Raw genomic sequence first — 20,369 nt, forward strand, 5'->3', positions numbered from 1 at the left:
TTTACAATGCCATACACAGAAACTGACATGTAAAGTTACTTTGAGTTTATACTACCATACACAGAAGCTGACATGTAAAGTTACTTTGAGTTACATTACGTTACACAGAAGCTGACATGTAAAGTACGTTACACAGAAACTGACATGTAAAGTAACTTTGAGTTTACATTACGTTACACAGAAACTGACATGTAAAGTAACTTTGAGTTTACATTACGTTACACGGAAACTGACATGTAAAGTAACTTTGAGTTTACATTACGTTACACGGAAACTGACTTTACTTTGAGTTTACACTACATTACACGGAAACTGACATGTAAAGTAACTTTGAGTTTACATTACGTTACACAGAAAACTTTGAGTTTACATTACGTCACACAGAAACTGACATGTAAAGTAACTTTGAGTTTACATTACGTTACACAGAAACCTGCATGTAAAGTAACTTTGAGTTTACATTACGTTACACAGAAGCTGACATGTAAAGTAACTTTGAGTTTACATTACGTAACACAGAAACTGACATGTAAAGTAACTTTGAGTTTACATTACGTCACACAGAAGCTGACATGTAAAGTTACTATCATATATACAATACGACTGTATTTAAACACTTATTATTTATAACAAGGGAGTCAATAGCTTAAAATTTTTTACATCGCCTGAAATCCGTCATGATGTTACTGGTCAGCCCTCTGTGTATTGTCTCTGCTACTTTACTGCGAAGATATTTTAGCAGAAACAATTTCATGAAACGTGGCTGATGCGCAGTTTCACATGCTGCACATGTACGTATGGGAATATTAACAGGGACAACACAGTCTACAATAGTGTTTAAATTTGGAAATATATATATATATATTACTTTTATAGGAATAAAATTTGTGAACCGAGGACGCACGTCATCGGAATAATTCAATTCAATTTAATTATTGTATTCAAGACTGTCTTCAAAAATATGTACGTTCTCTATAATTGTATTTAGAAGAGTATAAACTGCTCGTCAGTTTATTCCATTTAATTCTCCAGCAAGAGCTGCTGTTATCAAAAATACCGTAGATATAACGAGTTTACTTTTCTACATATGTATCTGTATGAAAATAGGACCTTATTACAGCTGAGAAACGTCTTTAGAAAGAGTCTGTAAAAAAACCTGTTTTTAAAATTACATGTGCTTTTTTTCTCTAAAATATTGGAATACCAAATGTGATGCAGTAAGTACAATTATTTAAAGAAATGAATAGTTCTTAAAGTAGTAGTATTATCAAAGACATTTTAAGCAGATTATTATTATAAAAAAAAAGATAAGAAGTAAATACCAGATCACAGCACGTATTTTTTGACAGAGAATTTATAACTAATTAATCCAGGTTACAGAGCTAATTCATTTTTATTTAATGGCTTTATTACACTCCCGCGACGTCAAACGTGTGATAAGTAAGAATCTTTATTCTTGTTCAAACAACATTTCTTGGTACTCCTAATTTACAGTCTGATATATGTTTCATTTTTTTTCAGTATGAGAAATTCATTTCTTACATCATTTGTGATAGTTCGGCCCGGTATTTTTCATCTTATTATGAATTTCAGAAGTACACGACGGGCAATCTTATGAAATGTTCAACAACAAGGCTAGGGCATGCTGAAAACATTATACTTTGCTTAAATATTGCATGTATTATTATGACTGTTTGTTTTTTTCAAACAGATATTGTAGATAACTCTTTTGAGAAAAGTCGTTCGGCAAATATGCAAGTTTACCGTTGCTAAACTAGTCTATGTCCGAATGCAGAATGGTTCACAAATTGAAATTCAATGTCGGTGGGCAAATATACAGCATTTCTACGAATTCTCTACAAAATGGTCCGGAATCTAAGTTGACACGAATGTACCAGTCTGGGACCACCTTGACTGAATCTGCCTATATAGATCTTGACAGACCAAGAGATGTGTTCGCTTCTGTGTTGGCATTATATCAGACTGGAGAACTACATTTTCCTATGACGTCATGTCCGGGAGCATTTCTGAATGAGTTAGAATTCTGGGAAATTTCACCGGAAATGGTAGAAAGCTGTTGTTTTAATAGGTAAATGTGAACATTTTCTTTGCATCTCGCGCATAAACTTGAATTATCTGGTACTACTTTTCATAAGATTGTATTTGTTATGTTGCGCACTTTGATGCAATCTGTCATTTTTTTTATCATAACCTTGAAGAGAAGACTTAATAATGAATATGTCACTTATATGTTACCGATGTTAAAATGACCACAGACGGCGTGTAGAAAAATAATAAGAATAAAAGCATGCATGATGATGTACCTTGTACAAGACTGTAATAAAATTCTTTTGTTTTTATTCTGTTCTATATTTATGATATACTTTATTTGCGTCACTATTTTATTTGCGACATACATAAAATGTCAATGTTGTTTTTGATTTGTCAGATTGCAAAGTTTTGTTGACGAACAGGAAACCTTACAGAAATTCCGAGAAAGTCGCGAAGCAAGTAGAAAACATTTTTGTTATTCCAATCAGTTTATGAAGAGCTTTCAATGCAAACTCTGGAATATCATTGACTATTCGAAGCCGTCTGCCTTTGGAAGGGTACGTCTTATACTAGTACTAGTTAATACTCAGTATGTAATATGTCTTACTGACATCACATAATAACAGGCTATCAATATACATGCAATCCCTAATTCTTTTCTTTCCATTTCATTTAATATAGTCCAAATGTGACATTCCTGATGAGAGAGGGAAACGAAAATAACGTTAATTTTATAAATATCCCATTGGCATTTCCCTTTCTTCAAATATTATATACATTATCACCGTGTTTTTATTAATGACTTCTCATTGTTAATCCATACTATTAATTGAGTTAATACCATCTTAAGTTACATTTGAAAGAAGATGGGGTTATGCCCTTAAAGTATTACATTTCTGTCTATGAATAATTGATAAAGCAATGACTAGGCCTTATATTTTTCAGTTATATTTCATGGTATCTCTGTTCATGGTTTTGCTGTCCATATGCACATTGGCATTCAGCACAGATCCATATTTCCGAAGGCAAATGTCAAACTGCGAGCGCCTGGAGTATATGGAGTCTTCCGGTATGGAAAAGATCGAATTAGCTAGAAAATGGCTGAAAGAAGATTGCAACAGCGATAAATTGCCTGACCATAGACCGCCTGTGTGGATGACGCCACCACATTTAGGAGATACCAATGAATGCAACCCAAAATTTCAAACGTCTGTAAATATATTTTTACGATATAGAAAGGATAGTGATAAAAATGGTGACAGTGAAAGCGTTGATGATGAGGATAATGATGAGAACAGGTCGCATGGTGAAAATATCAATGATCAGCCTACCGGAACCCAGGAGCAAGGAAACTGTTCTGATGACACGCCAGTTTCTACGCCTTCAGAAATCTCCAACGGATCACAGATGCCTGGGATGATGGGTGAATACGTGGAATTACCAGATTTTGACGTACAAATTTATGCATTTACTGTGCTCGAAGCAGTGACTGTAGTATATTTTACGATTGACATAATACTTCGACTGCTTTTCTGTCCTTCTAGAAAATGGTATTTCTTGAGTATAATTAATTTCGCCGATATGTTGGCTCTTATTGGATCATATATACACTTTGTATTAATGCAAGTTTACACACATGAAAAATACAGGGACAGCTGGATGGATTCTCTGAGATACGTACAGGTTTTACGTTCTATGCGGTTGTTCCACATCGTATCTAATGTCCGTGCTGGACAGGTTTTAGCCTATACGGTACGGGAAAATTTCAAAGATCTCTCAATTTTGATACTGTTCTTGATTGTTGGGATGAGCTCCTTCGCTAGCTGTATGTTTGTCGCAGAAGCAAGAGAAGATTTCCAAAGTATTCCAGTGGGTTGGTACTGGGCTCTTGTTACCATGACAACTGTAGGTTACGGCGACATTGCCCCTAAAACGGCTGTGGGAAGAGTAATGGCCTGTTTATGTGCTTTTTCTGGAATAATTCTACTAGCTCTTACTGTACCAATTTTCGCTAACAACTTTTTAACACTTTATCGATTTGCCAATTCAGAAAAAGCCGTGCAGAAATTTCAGCAGAAAAGGTCAAAAGTTAAAACGTCACAAAATGGTGTAAAAATTCTTGGAAATAACACATTCTACTCCGGTGAGGACTAGTACTCCTAGGTAAATTCAAGAGATCCCTAAAATGGAATCCATAAATATACAAATATGCACGTTATAGCTCAGCTACTGTATTACTGGGCATTCTGGTCCTTATTTAAATTACTAAAGAAACCATCGCATGAGGAGTTACATAATCTATTTGCGCAATGGTGGACAGGTTATTCAACACTAATTTCTCACTTGTGGTGGCCTTAGGGGACTAAGTTAGAGGTAGATTTCGTTGATGTAGTTTTGATATTTAGAAAAAATTGGAGAGAAGATTATATCTGGTAAAGTAAAACTCAATTTTAGTATGAGAAGTAATACCAGGTCAAAGTACTGTGGTTTTTATGGGATTATGCGGTAATCATACGTGACAAGAAAAAAGTTCTCTTAGAAGATATATGACCCTTCTTTCCTCTTCGTTTTATGTAAAATTTAGTATGATTCTTTGAAATGAAACAGGGATTTGTATTAGAAATCGGTCTAGAAATATGTGGCAACTATGTGAAAATTGTCCATTATATATAGAATATATATGAAATAATATTTAGGTCCGTATGACCTTATTAAGACGAAAAGGTATCAAGCCCATGCCATCAAGCCCATGCCGCCTTGAGAGAAATATAGTCCGCTTTGCGAGTCTGTTTTAGATATTGGTAATGTTTTACCTTCTTCAGTCGATACTTTCCCGAGTCATATATAATACAATGTAGAATGCTCGTCTAAGAACACTATCTACCTAAACGTGAAACGTTTTCGATGACTAACTGTCTTAGAAAAAAGGGAGACTCAAAGACAGAAAGTTTGTAGGAAACAGACTTATGCTTACAAAGATGTCAAGGTATTCTTTTTCTTGTCGGTCAAAGTTCCATTACAGTCTTATGCAAAATGGAAAATGGTGCATTTTACCTTAATGGCCTATTTATTTTACGTACTTTACACTTAAACAAACCCTCGTACCATTGCATATTTTTTCTTGTTTTGGTGTTTCTTGTTGCCTGACAATTATTTTCGATTAGCTAAGCATTTAGAAGTATAGTTATAGAAAACCGTTGCATATATTGTTGCCAGATTTCTAGCATTGTCAAGTTTACAATCTTTCTATCAATGTTGTATAAGCATATTTTTAGGATGTTATATACATATATTCATATATCGTACATTTTACTGCAGTATTGCTGTTTGCGGTATTGCTGTGTTTATAAGTTATTTTCAACACTATATATGTATTTACATATGATTTAAGCGATGTTTTTCAATTTATGTTTCCAGTTCAACTTCTTCTCGGCGATATATTACCTTTTTGTTTAATCATTTTTCTTTGTTCTTGTTACGCTTGGCCTCTATGTCATACTTCTAGAGTAGCTGAAAATAACTTTCTGTTGAGCAGGATCTGTCGATGTCATAAATGTTATTTTTCTTCATTACCTAAAATAGCTTTTTTGTATACTTGTATATGTATAGTGCCTTTATTTCAATAATTATATTGTGTTTGTTAACGTCATTCCTCATTTGAGAAGGAAACGAGAAATTTGGTCCTTCTAAGGAGGGTGAAGTCAGTAAAACCTTTCAGACATCTGGATAAAAATTGTCTAAACCCATATATACTTTGGTTAAACTGATGACAGAGTTTCGTACGATGTATTTCCTGAAATGTAGTCCACTTTAAGATACATGTGTACTACACAACATCATTTCCAATTTTCAAAGAATTGATTGAAATAGAGAAACTGTATTTATAATGGCTAAAGGTACGAATTTATGATCGTAGGAAAACAAACATCAGTGGTAATAAAAAATGTATATACATACTATATTGCGAATCAAATCTCTCAAAATTTTATAAAATTTGCTTTCCGCTCAAATGTGCAGCGACAGTAAAATATAATTTAGAACAGCATAGTGCGTTTGCGACCAGCATGGATCCAGACCAGCCTCCGGATCCATACTGTTCGCTTTCAAAGCCAGTTCAATTAGAGAAACCGTAAGTGAACAGCATGGATCCTGACCAGACTGTGCGGAAATAAATAAAAAAAGAATGAAAACACCAAATGTATTTATTCAACAGTTTACTTTTTTTAACATCCTCATGGACAGGTTCTACAAGATAACAGAATGTCACATTGAAAAGTCACTACTATATGTGTACAAGGGAGGCAATTATTTTATGATTTGGGTAAAAATTGAAGCAGTGATTTGCCCTTATGTGACATTCAAAATATCAGCGCGGTCACAATAATGACAATAATTACAATAATGACTCAGTACTGAAATTTCACATTATTAAGTAGAAACGTAGCTTTCAGCAATGTAATTTTTTATTTTTATTTCATTAAAAATGACATTTATTTTTAAAGTGGGGCAACTTTTTCAGATTATTTTAAGTATCCATCGTGCGTGACAGTACGGCATAACATGTAATGGCCAAGTAACTTGTTGTTAAAGATGTTGTCGTTTATCTAATATTTCTGTGTTTAGATATATGCTCCTACAAACCTTGAGCACAAATACAATCGCTAATACATATGTTTGATTGTTAAATTTAAAATATTTACATTCGCCCTATATAATTCTTTTCCATTGAAACTGTTTACGTTTATTTCGTATGAACAGCAAAGGGAAAGGTAAGAAAGTTAAGTCATCGCTGCTTAGTGATAATCGACTGCTGTTTTAGCGACGTCCGCGTATAGTCAGGAAGAACGTTCTTTAGGTGACGTCTCAGTTGTTCAGTCTTGTGAACAGAATGGCCGGGGAGCTGATTTTAATGCTAAATGCAACAAATTATATGCCATTCATAATATTATATAGTTTACAAATGGAAAGGAAATATAATGTAAATATAAGAAATGAAAGTATTTTTTTTCGGTGTTCATGCAAAATGAACGACAGAATAGGATTGGCAAATTAAACAAGAATCTAGATAACTTCAAAGTATTTGTGATTGAAGACTTAACAAAGAAAAGACAGTTTCTTGTCCAGCAGCTTGACCATCCAAGGAAAGACAAAGTGATAGTTTGTACAAAATCAACGTCAAATTGGATCTATGAGTGACACCGACCCTTGAGTAGAGGGAACCCATTGACCGAGAATAGAAAAGGGAATGTAGAATAGATGTTATGGACGGAAGAATGTGAAGTTTGGTACTTAAAGTAAAGTGAGATAAATCTGCTTTATAGTTATTACCATTTCAATAATGATTGTCTCGCATTATATGCATAAGTCATATACTACCCCAAGATATTGATACAACATATCAATTTTATTTCACCAATCGATTGCAAATACATATAAACACCATAACTGTTAAACATTTTGTAGTGATATCTGAAAGTTGAGCAATAACCTACAAATATATTAAAACTTATTCACATGTAATCTTATATATTATGACATATTTTAGCTTCAATACTTACTACTATCATCTGGATAATTTCTGGACCAATGCAAACTACGGACGGAAAAATAGTCACGAAAACAAACCTGTTGTGGGTAGAAGGCTGCAGATTACTGGTTCATTTCGTCTTCATTTCGTGTAAATGATAACATCTGCAGATATCATTTTTAGTATTTCGAACCATTACAATGATAGTAGGAAGCTTAGTTATTTCAACAAGCATGGAGGCCTCCGGCCCATATGCACAACATATACATAGCCAAGCTAATACAATACAATACAATACAATACAGTATGTACATGTGTGATACCCAGCGGACATTTTATCAAATATAATACACAGATATCACTGTGATTATTCAGTTCATCACATATTACACAAGTTACTAAACGTATTACCTAATGTCACAATACTCCGCTCTTAACTTAAATGCATAGTATATATACACTGCTAAGTTTCTAATAATATTAACATTGGTACTTGACATCAAAATACAAAATTTATTAATATTTTTCTTGCAGATGTTTTGTCGTATATTTCTATATATTGGACAAACGAGTATCTTTGACCCAACCATTACAATTAAAACATAATCTATCATTTTAGGTATACCTAAATGTCTTCCTTTTCTCTTTTATCAGTTGGTGAGATGATGATCTTAGAGAGACGAGACTTGATCTAAACTTAACTGTATCTATAGCATCTGCATATGCTTCAACATCAAAATTTGTCTTAAATACATGGTAATATGTTAATTTTCTATCAGCACATTTTGTGTTCCATATTTGTAGATACTGGTCCTTAGGAATTGCAAATAAGTGTATATAAACTTGCACGCGTCATGCTCTTTTGTTATGGTCAAGGTTTTTCCTGTTATTTGAATGATTAAATGCATGCATGAAATGTGATTGAACGGACAAGGAAATGATAACTCTTTATGTGACCTTGACCCTTGACCTAGATCTGACACGCGTCACGTCGCGCTTTATGGTGTCACTTTGATATTCGACAATGCATTACAATGTTACCTGTCTGACATACACACACATATACACACACTGCCGCACATTAACGTATCCAATACTTAATGAAACAATGGAATATATCTTAAAATCTTAGACATAAAAATATCTCCCTTAACAGCGTCACTACGGTAACACTCTGAGGGAGATTTCAATTAATTTTCGTTTGAACACACCTATCACATTTCTCTTGGGATATTGAAATATTTCAAAAAGATTCAGAGAAATAATGAGTTATGTTTGGTTATAAAATATATTCAGGTGCTGGAACTTTAGTAGAATTAAATTTCAGATTTCGTTTTGTAGTTCAGTCAAATGAGTTTCATTGATCGCTACTGTTACAATGTAGAATTGCGACATATAAGTATTCGTATTTGAAATTGAGCCGGATTCAGTCTATCCTTTGTATTGTCGGACATATTGGTTCCACTGTGTATTAGGACAAATGTGAACATTATTTAAACATCTTACATCATGTACGTATGCCATTTCATTACATTTTTTTTTATATTTTAAGCGGATTATTTTATCTAGAAAAGAAATAAATACCAGATTGCAGTATGTATATTTGACAATTAATGTGGCGTCACCTTTTGTTTAATCACCAAACATAAAAACTTTTCGGCGTTTGTCTCTTTTAAAGACATATATTTCTTGTTTTTGTAACTTCAGCCTTTTCCAGTGAATTACCACCCATAATTCCGACATAATTAAGGCCATACACTTTTTCCCTAGCGTCACCACCAAAAAGTGGTGATAAGGAAAAGAGCTATCGACATTTCCGTGGTGCAGCTATCACCGCTTTCAAACTGTAAACATGTGAGTACAGTTTATATTACGTTACATTTTCGTTGATATAACTTATTTCAAAAATCGGATAATATCCTGATTCCGATGTTTGTAAATTTCCACACCTGTATGCATTCGAACTAAATGTCGATGCATAGACACACTATATGAACATTATCGCGCAAGCAAATGGTCTAAATATGTATGATAGTCACACAGATATACAAAAGTATTAATTTTAAAAAGTGGTGGCGCATTCGCACTGTTGATGGCGCTATAAAGAAGTTGTGGCGCTGTGGCGGACGGTTAGCGTTAGTAAAGGAATGAATGTCATATTGTTTTTGTTTTACACACTTGTAAAACCCAAAACCGAAGTACACATATCCGATAACGGCCGGAAGGCCCGTTATCGTAGATATGTGTATGAGGTTTCGGGTTTTACAAGTGTGTAAAAAAAAAGAACACATTTATTACTTTTGTTTCTTTTTATAGTCATTCTTACAATTGTAGATCTACAAACTATGTCAAATCTCTGTACTGGCAGTATAAATAAAAAGTAAAAAAGTAGTCCAAGATCGGGAGCAGCACAAAAGTTATCCGAAAAAAATTTGTTCTTCACACTTGTAAAAAATTCTGTTAGCCAATCAAATTGAAGGAAACGGTCCAAAAAAGAAACAGAACGTCTTATTACAAATAAGTAGTTTTATTCATGAGAAATATAAAGCATGATTACTGGGATTGTCATTTACCTTTTTGGATTTAATGTCTTAAAGTTATTTCAAAGTTAAGAGAAGCATGTGTGTGAATAACGATTGAACGATTGATTTTTTTATATAATCAAGTCTCATGCAGACACTGTTTATCCGTTGCAGATGGGAAAACTCAATGGAAAAGTAAATCTCTCCTAACAAGTTCAAAAGAAGAACAATATCTTGCCAAGCCTTTTTCTCCGAGGGGATTAATTCAAATGAACACAATTATCCAACTGAAGGCATGTTCTATAATAAAAAAATGCACTCACTAAAAAGGGCTTAATATGTTCACAGATCAAAAAATAGGTCATAAAACTGAAATAAGACAAAACCTTTGATAAGTCAGTCACTTTCAAATAAAGAAACACTTCAAGAAACCATGTCAATGAATATGGAGAAGTACTTGAAAATATTAGCGAAATAGAGGAATACGACACTTAATTGTATTGATTTGGGGCATGTGAAGACTATCATTAATTAGGGATTCTTTTCTTTTTAACAAAGGAAAAAACATTTCAGAAGTATTAACAGATGTTCTAGAAATATTTGGAAAAGAAAATGTCAAAATTGAGTTTCTATCATTTCGGAGTCGCGCCCAGGAAAATCCCACTTGCTATGCAGATAGTGTTCAGCTGATTAGATATGTATAACGATGCATTTCTCGGGAGGTTAGAGAGGGGAATGGCCATAGGAAATATTATGTGGTAGACGTTTTTATTTCGGAAATACTTAGTTACGAACTGTTGTCTTTTCTCTGTGTGATTTATATTATTAATTGGAGATGTTTTGGTTATATGAGAAATGAAACTGTTCAATCTATTCAGACTTTAAAGAAGGTAGATGTGTACTTTCGTAGTGCAATTGAACTGAAAACGTATACCACTGTCACAGCGCCACCACTACTGTATAGCGCCATCACTTTTAAAATTTACTGGTATATTTATTTTAAGGGAGATCTCATTATTGCTAATGTTTGTCTCTGGAAGTACCTTATTTAGACTAACTACATGCGGAATAATGTTCTGATATTTGTTTCATTTATCTTTTTAACGTGCCATTGAGAGAGTCATTTCTTATATAATCTGTGATTGTTAAATGGTCTGTCCACCCACAGACGCTTGGGGTCAGGTGAGCGGCTCTGCCCGCAAAAAACTCTTGCTTTCCCATTTTTTTTGGCAAATTACTATGCCATAAGTACTGCAAACAACTATTAAAACGATTAAAACAGTATTTGACGGCGTTTTAAAAATGCCACCAAATACCATCAAAGTATTAAATACTACAAGATAACAAACCATTCGCCATTGATAACATGTAAAACCGAAATTCTTACCTGGTTTATGATCCCAATATGGAAAACACACGTATAATTCTGGTGTTGATAGATTCAGAAGGGTGTATACTTTCTATTGCAATGCATGTCGTAACCCCATTTTGTCCACAACCTTCACATTTCTTCGAAAACTAACATCCGTACACCGGCGGTACTGACAACGAAAAGGCATCAAATTTCGACTCAATGTGTTTCGTAGCGCAAATTGTAAACCAGTCGATGATATTGCTGACAATTTTAATCGTGCTGAATGAAATTGAGCTTGCACGTTATATTGGTATCCTGCGGCCAGATGTTGTTTATGTAGTGAAAACATGTAGTTCACAACATAATATTTTGTTATTTTCCATTTATATTACGTATAGTTTTTATAACATGTAGATTACTTCATACAGTTTTGTTATCTTTATTACTTATATTATAATTATTATAACAACACAGTTCTCAATAGTTTAAATTTACGAACACTGCTTCACACTCTGTAATGTTACTTATACAACACTGTTCACACTTGTTTAACTTGAACTATGTACACTGTTTCACACTGTCTTATGCTGAGGCTTTTTAGTACCCAAATTAACCCCCTTAAGTTATAGCAACTACCACAACCCAAAACTTGATAAGTCGTCTAGACTTTAAAACATTAAAAGTGAGTACATTTACCACTTGATCTGGTATGTTGTTCCATGTATCAACCACTCTGAGACTGAAACATTTTTACCGAGTTTCTGTACGGGCCATTTTTGTATTATTTCTTTGAATGACCTATAGTATTTCTGGAGACGACTTGAATAAACATTTCATTATTTTTTCATGATTTATTTCATTTAAAATTTTTGTACAATTCTATCATATCGGCTCTTACCCTTTTGTACTCTAGTGTAAGTAAGCCTATGATGCGTAGTCTTTCGCAGTATGTTTGTCCTACTAGTGATTTCACCATTCTTGTTGGCCTGCGTTGTGCATTTTTCCATGCTGATAATATACTTTCTTAATCTTGGGGACCAGACTGGGGGAGCATACTGTAGATATGGCGGTATGAGTGCTTTGCACAAGTTTATGAACATATATGTGAAAGTTTTCATGATCATACCTAAATTTCTCTTTGCTAGTTTCACTTTGTTAAGGATGTGTTGATCAAAGTTCAGTTTAATATCAAAATAATATAATTTATTTCAGTCTCATCATCATGTACATCATTACATAAAACAAAAACATACATGTATATACTTACATACACATTCTATAACATAGTACACAGATATATATAACAAGAGCTGTCGGAGGACAGCAACGCTGTCAAGTGTTACTCCAAGGTCCTCTGTTGAGATCTGCTGGATATTTCGTAACTTTACTCTGACTATCTTTCATGAAGAATTATGTTCTTTGATCATTTCCAATAGTTAGAACCTTGCATATTTGTTGTTGAGGACCATCTGCCATTTTTTTTGCCCGCCCGCATGCATTAAAATGTTATTTTGCAACAAGTTATCATCTTCTCGACCATCATAAACCGAGTATGATATACAGACCAGAAATTGTTATGGGTGTAATATGTGATCACTCAGCCTAAAAAGTAACTTATGGGTGAATAACGTGCTTGTTTCACGGCGAATGCCGTATTAAGAACGAATTCGTGACCATGCCACGTGATTTCAGTTTGCAAATCAGACTACTCGATAACGCATTATAGATAATTTATCAAAATGAACGATTTATGAAACATGGACGAGAGTGCGTATTTGTTTCTTTCTGCTGATTGTGCTACGCCGGGTGCAATGTAGACAAAACATTTATGCTAAATGACGCTGTTCACAGTTTTAAAGCTAAATTTCGCTCAGTATATTTAGCAAGAATATTGATATGTCTAAAAAAAAAGATAAGTAAGTTTAATAAGTATCATAAAAACCTGTTCAAATATCAACATAAACCAGCTGAATACGTTCTGCGTATCACATGAATAAAGGTGTGATTAGAGTCTTCTATGTAGAGAAGTGCCTTCCAGACCGCTGCTGTAATTATTTGTCGTAAAATAAATGAAACTAAATTGCACATCTAGGAAACCTTTGTGAACATTTTAAAGAGAACCATTTAAATTGTTGTTAAGTGTTGGTTTGGTTTTGCTATTTGCAAAATGTTAGATAGATGATAGAATGACACGATTTGTAAACGTCATATACTTCTTGTCTTACTACAATTAGCCGACAATCTTTTTTAAAGATTGTTCTTGTTTTTCCAATCTCCTGATTGTGCAACGCTAAGTAAAATGTCAGCCAAGGAGTGTTTAATGACGCTGTTTACAGTTTTAAAGCTACGCTTCGCTCAGTATATTTAGCAAGAATATTGATATATCTAAAATGATAAGTAAGTTTAATAAATGTAATAGAAACCTGTTCAAATACCAATATGTATCAATTTACAGGGAGAGATGAACACGGTCTGCGTATCACATGAATGCGGGTGTGATTAGCCGATCGATTAATGTCTTCTAGGTAGAGAAGTGACTTCAAGACCACTGCTGTAATTATTCGACATAGAAAAAAAAACACGAAACAATATTAACCGTTACGAGACCCATGACAAGCTTTTAACGAGAATTTGCAAGAATTATCTCCCTTAATTATTGACTGTGTTAAAGCAATTCCCTTTAAATTGGATTTCCTCCCTTACATTATCTGAAATCGGGTCATTCATATTCTTTGTCATGGATTTTGCATTGATCTAAATTTTTGCTTTAGGCAATACACGGAAATTAAGCTCGCAAGTTACTCCACAGAAAGAACCAAGTAGTCAGGTTTTGATATAAATGATGCTGTTTTATAGATTCATATAGAAATATTATTCTTGTAAAGATATATAACATTTCTCTAAAATAAAACATTATGTAATCCTATGATATTGCGAAATTCGTGTTGTCATGTAACAGGAAATGAAAACATTTCAATAAATTTCTTTTCTTTTCTTTTGAATCCCGCTAAACATTGAAATCCGGTCATTTTTTTCATAAACGAGCTTTCCCACAGAAACATGTATAATAGATTTCCTGATTGTTCTTGTCCATATAATGGTACTTCTGTTTAACTTTCATGGCTAGAAGTTTACTCTAAAACATGATAAAATAAAGTAATATACTAAACAATATTGTATTTGACAGACAATGGCAAAGAAAAACCCGAGCTATTTAACACACTTAAAAAAACATTCATGTTACCAAACACGCACACACATGTTTTATTAAACGGCCTTGATCCGAGGTTTTCTATAGAAATCAAAGAAAGAAAGAATCTATTTACTTATGAATCAAATTTCTGATTTTTCTTATCAGCATTGTTTTTTTGTATCAAAGAGATCCGAACTATTTTTTTTTTTAACAATTAGCTCTGATTCACCCTGTCTACTTATTTATAGTGTCTAAGTTACTTGTATAATCAATGATTATATGCCATTCAGATATGTTTTTGAACATACTATACAATTCAATCATGAAATCAAATTTGTCGTGTAAACTAAAGTCTTTAGCTGTAAAGGTGGCGAACAAAACCGTGGCAAAAGTGTAGGTCGCACTAAAGAGATAATCATACCGTGCAAACTCATGGTTAGCATGCCAATTTTTTTTTTTTTCTTTTTTTTTTTTACAAGTTTGGATTTCATTTCTAAAATAGACATGATATTGTGCGTCTGTAATTTCACCCTTTCTTTGCATATCAGCATGGAAACCATGCTGTGTCTTTTGTTTCAATAAATGTACACATTCTCTCCCCCTCTCGCCAGCTTTCACTGAGCGCCCAACTTGCAAATTACACTAATTCATAAGAAAATTATTCTTTGAATTTGTCTTTCTCCTGTCGTCGAATGTTTCAATATTCCAAAGATATTTAGTTTTCTGTCGGAAATTATGTAATTCATGTTTATTCCTATTGTTCTCATAAACAGTTTGGTGAAAAATCAAAGCTCTGTTCTATTCTGTTCTTTTCATATTTTTTCTTCTATTTTTTGACTAATTAGACAATTATGAACGTTATTATTTCAAAAGACTGTATTGAATCGTACGTCACTTGTTGGTATATGCAGTTCCGTAAATTAACACGGTTTAAGTTACATCAGAACTTTAAGAAATCCATAAGATTTTAATTTTCGTGATACACTTTGAAGTAAAATGGAAGCCTTTACCCTATTACACTTATAATTATATTATTGTATTGTTTATAAAGTCAAGAATACCTACATATGTGATAATAAATTGTTATGCTTTGATAATTATAATTTATTTGCCTCTAAAGTAACAGAAATTGAAAAGTTTAGTGTTTTTCACTATATGTTCAATATAAGCGATGGTGATACTTTTAAAACAAAATTGGAAGCAAGAAGATGTTCAGATAGAATAAATATTTTCACATTAAACTGAAGAGAAGAAAATGAAGTTTACTGTCATATCTGGTAAAATATTCACAAACCAAAAGATATATTTGAAATTAATCATTTAAAATAAATTTCCTGTATAACCTATTGCTCAAACTAATATCAGTAGAGAAACCAATATTGATTATCGGATAGTTTTCAAGGGGGACAATCTACTGTTAAATCTTAAAGTAATTATAACCAGCTTCATGTTTTTAACTTTAATCAGTAGATCAGGAACAACAAAAGAATGACGTTGACGACGTCGCATGGTAATGACGTCGCATATATCTAAAAATAGAACAATATATCACATATCTCCCAAGTTTTTAAAGAAAGATAGTTCCAATATGTATCATTAAAAAAATAAAATTTCTGAATTTCTTTTTAGTGATTTGCTCTTGAATAAATCATTGTTTGTCGTTCAGATGCGTATTATTATATCACTCGGGCTGCGCACTTGTGATATAATTCCTTCGCATCTGAACTCCAAACAATGATTTATTCAACGACAAATCACTGCATGAGATATATTATTTCTTAAACAAACACATATACACACTTTTGTATATCAACAAAAAATAACCTATGGTAAAATATTTTATTGATTCTAATTGAAACTGCCATTCAGTGATAATTGCTATGGTTACTTTTGGTATGAAATACTCATTCCAGTTCCTACATATTGAAATCTACATTTAACGTGAAAATAAAGTTTGCTGCACATGCATAAACTAAATGGAAATGATACAGTCAGAATGATATATTCCGTAAGTCTTGAAACTCATGAAATAGTGCCTATAACAAGAGCTGTTTGTAAAACACATATGCTTTCCATGATAATCTGTCGGAGCCAAGTTGGTATGTAATCGTGATGGCTGTGACCTTGACCTTTGACAAAATAACCTTATCACCATCAGCTGTCATCTGCTGAACACATACAACAATCCTAAGAAGATTGACAGCTAAAGTTTTCTTTAATTGTTGAACAGAAACCGTTTTTGGTCCAGAGGTCACTGTGACCTTGACCTTTGATTGACTGATCCCCAAAATTAGGATTCATTTACTGACCACAAGCAATAATCCTATCAAGTTTTACGATTGTTGAACAAAGCGTTCATTAGTTATTGAGCGGAAACCATTTTAAGTCTATAGATCACTGTGACCTTGACCTTTGACCTACTGACACCTAAAGATAGGAATCATCTATTGATCACGGGCAATCATCCTATACAATTGGACAAATGTAGGCCAAAACGTTCTTTAATTCGATGACCAAAACCCATTAAAGGCAAAGAAAATCTCCTATATAAGTGACCCCCCCCCCCCCCCCCCCAAATACCTGACTTTTTAATCCCCAATATACAAGATCCTGTTTGGTCCAGTCTGATAAGGGTCCATTAAACCCCTGTAGACTTGACATGTAGCGTAATTATTGTCAGAGAATCATAAATTTTATTGCCTACAGGTAAATTGGTTATTTCCTGTGTTTTGCATTTTATTAATTGAAATGCTGTTGTTTTTTAGTCTTTTTTCAGCATGTACACAAAATTATTTTAATTGATAAGATACTAATTTTGATTGCTTAGTCATGTTGAGTAATGTCCTGGCCAATTAAATTATAACTCTTATAGCAAAGCATTTCTCACTATAAAATAATTATTCAAAACTTAATAAGAGAAATTACAAGTTTGTTTATTCAATGATTATGATCTTTTTATCAAAAGTAACAAAATAAAAACAAAAACAAAAGATAATTGCTGGATTTTATTAGAAATTAAAGAAGCGTTCAGTTGCATTTTTAATACATAAAGAAGGTTTATAGACAGAAGGATGTTATATATTAAAAATGCTTAATTCCTCTTGTGTTGTCTAAATAATGTTAACTTTCTTTTATGTATAATAAAATCTAGCAATAAAGATATATCATTGTTCAAAATACACAATAATTTATTACTTCTAAAAGCTATGTGCCTGAATGCATTTTTTATATTTTTGATAATAAAAAACAACAATAATGAGATGTAATTGTTAAAAAACTTACTTTATTAAAAATATGATAAAACACTGTTGTATCTTATCACTTTGTTTATTTAGCCCTAATTCAGTCAAGCTTTCTAAACTCGTTATAAAGGTGAGAACTGATTTGCTATAAAGGTGAGAAATATCACCTGCAATTTATTTACTGCACAGTAGCTATACAGTAGCTTATTATGATAAACAGAAGCAAGTCTACCAATGGTCCTGACTTGTGTATTGGCCCTTATCGCCAATACGCAGACCTTATCATCTCCATAGGCCACATATCAGGCATACCAGAATCAGTGTCTTTAAGACTGTTCAGGCACTCAAATTAACATTTCATAAATATGAATCATGGTTTGTTACTTAAAATATTAAATATTTTTACGTAGCGGGAACATTTAGTAATATCGATCAGTTCCCGACATTCAATCTGTCCGTCCCTCATGTCGTTGCTGAACGATCACATTTTGATACCTCCCTTCGAAGTCGGTTTCCGGATGATAACTCAAGAACGCTTTGGCTTAGGATCATGATGGTAATGACCAGCAGATGATCCCGATTGATTTTGAGATCAGTAGGTCAAAGGTCAAGATCAAAGTGACCCGGAACAGTTAAACCGTTTCCGGACGATAACTCGAGAAACTTAAATGTGAGGTTGCTGAAGGGTGTATATTGTTTTGCTAATGTCGGTCGGTCGGTCGGTCGGTCCGTCCGTAGACCAATCGGTTTCCGGATGATAACTCAAGAACGTTTTAAAATTGATAGGGAGGTTGGTCATGACCAGCAAATGACCCCTATTGATTTTGAGATCAGTAGATCAAAAGTCAATGGCACAATGACACGGGACAGTTAAACGGTTTCTGGACGATAACTTGAGAACGCTAAGGTCTAGGATCACGAAACTTAATGGGGAGGTTGATCATGACCAGCAGATGACCCCGATTGATTTTGAGATCAGTAAGTCAAAGGTCAATGTCACAGTGACCCGGGACAGTTAAACCGTTTCCGGACGATATTCCAGATAATAACTCAACAATGCTTTGGTCTAGGATCTTCAAACTTGACATCGGGTTTGGGCGTGACCCGTAGATGACTGCTAATGGTTTTGATGTCAGTAGGTCAAATGTCCAAGTCACATTGACCCAGAACAGTAGAACCTTTTTTTGCCAAATAACTAGAGAATGCTTTGGTTTAAAATCACATTTGATACGGAGGTCATTTATGACTTGTAAATGACCCATATTTATTGATTTGAGGTAAGTACGTCAAACGTCCAGTGCACAGTGACCAAAAATATTTATGTTCCTTGTGCAGTTACTGAATGCATCAAGGGGGCATTTCTACGAGCTCTTGTTTACTTTCGTCATGAAGCCATCCATCCTTGCAAAATGTTGGTGATTCTACCCTGGGGTCCACCCGTGCGCAATGTATAGGAACACTATTTACAAATTTCTAGTAAATGATTAAATAGCTTTTCATTTATACAGCTTAGCAATACACTTACTTTTTCAAACAAAATTTCAAATGTGAAGACTATCTAAAAATCAACTTAAAAAGTACGAACGTTATTGCTATGTCAGATTTCAATACGGTGTACTGTCTATTCGTACAGAGACTGGTCGTTATGTGGGTAAAACGCTAGAATAGAGAGTATGTAGGTTTTGTGGACGGAAAGACCTGGGAAGTTGAACGGTAATACAGATCATCCGTCATCCTTACCTTTGATGATGTTGTGCATGGTGTTCAAACGTATGAGAATACAAAACAACAACTGTTCTACCGTAAATATTTACTTTATTACAAATGAATGAGATGATCAGGTACAAACACAATCTGGAATTCAAATTATGGCTTGATGCTCGGGAATCTTGTGCGCAGGACACGGAATAGACCTATTCCGCTAGAGAACCTATTTGATTTCACAGGCTACCTTCACGGGTTTGCATTCTGAAAGTTCATCGTCCTTGGTAGTCAGGAAAACTTTTTCAAGTCACCTAAATATTCAATAAAATAGATATGTTGAAAACTTGTGTATTGTCTATAAACCGTAATTCAAAACACGTGCCCAGTCCAAATTTAGGCATCCTTGATATCTAAATAAACTATAAGACATTTAAACAGAACATCTGATAATAGGCTTTGTTTATTAGGGAATCAGCTTTTCACAATATTTAAAAATACACTGAACGTTTTAAAGAGCTTTGTAATTTGATTGACTAGTCGAATATGAGTTTACTCATGACAGAATAATCTCTAATACTACGTCGCATGAAAACACTATACAAGATTAGATCGCGAAGGGTAATTCTTTTCAATACGAATCAACTGTTTCCTGCGAAAAATATATTTAGTAAGACCACAGTGATACAAAGCTTAGCTTTCAAGGCTTGATCTATTGTTTATTCCGTCTTTTCCATAACACGAGTGTTCCTTTTATTTAGAAACAGCCAGTCATATT

General features: G+C 33.5%; 1 protein-coding gene across 1 annotated transcript; it reads left to right on the top strand.

Moving 5' to 3' along the window:
- Nucleotides 1-1,647: 1,647 nt before the first annotated feature.
- Nucleotides 1,648-6,723, top strand: LOC123560488 (potassium voltage-gated channel protein Shaw-like). The gene is made up of 3 exons (XM_045352677.2): nt 1,648-2,089; nt 2,450-2,609; nt 2,998-6,723. The coding sequence occupies exons 1-3, from the start codon at nt 1,782-1,784 to the stop codon at nt 4,204-4,206; spliced, it is 1,677 nt and encodes a 558-aa protein (XP_045208612.2). The 5' UTR covers nt 1,648-1,781; the 3' UTR covers nt 4,207-6,723.
- Nucleotides 6,724-20,369: the final 13,646 nt, after the last annotated feature.

Source organism: Mercenaria mercenaria, chromosome 10 (assembly GCF_021730395.1).
Source record: "Mercenaria mercenaria strain notata chromosome 10, MADL_Memer_1, whole genome shotgun sequence".
Taxonomy (NCBI): Eukaryota; Metazoa; Mollusca; class Bivalvia; order Venerida; family Veneridae; genus Mercenaria; species Mercenaria mercenaria.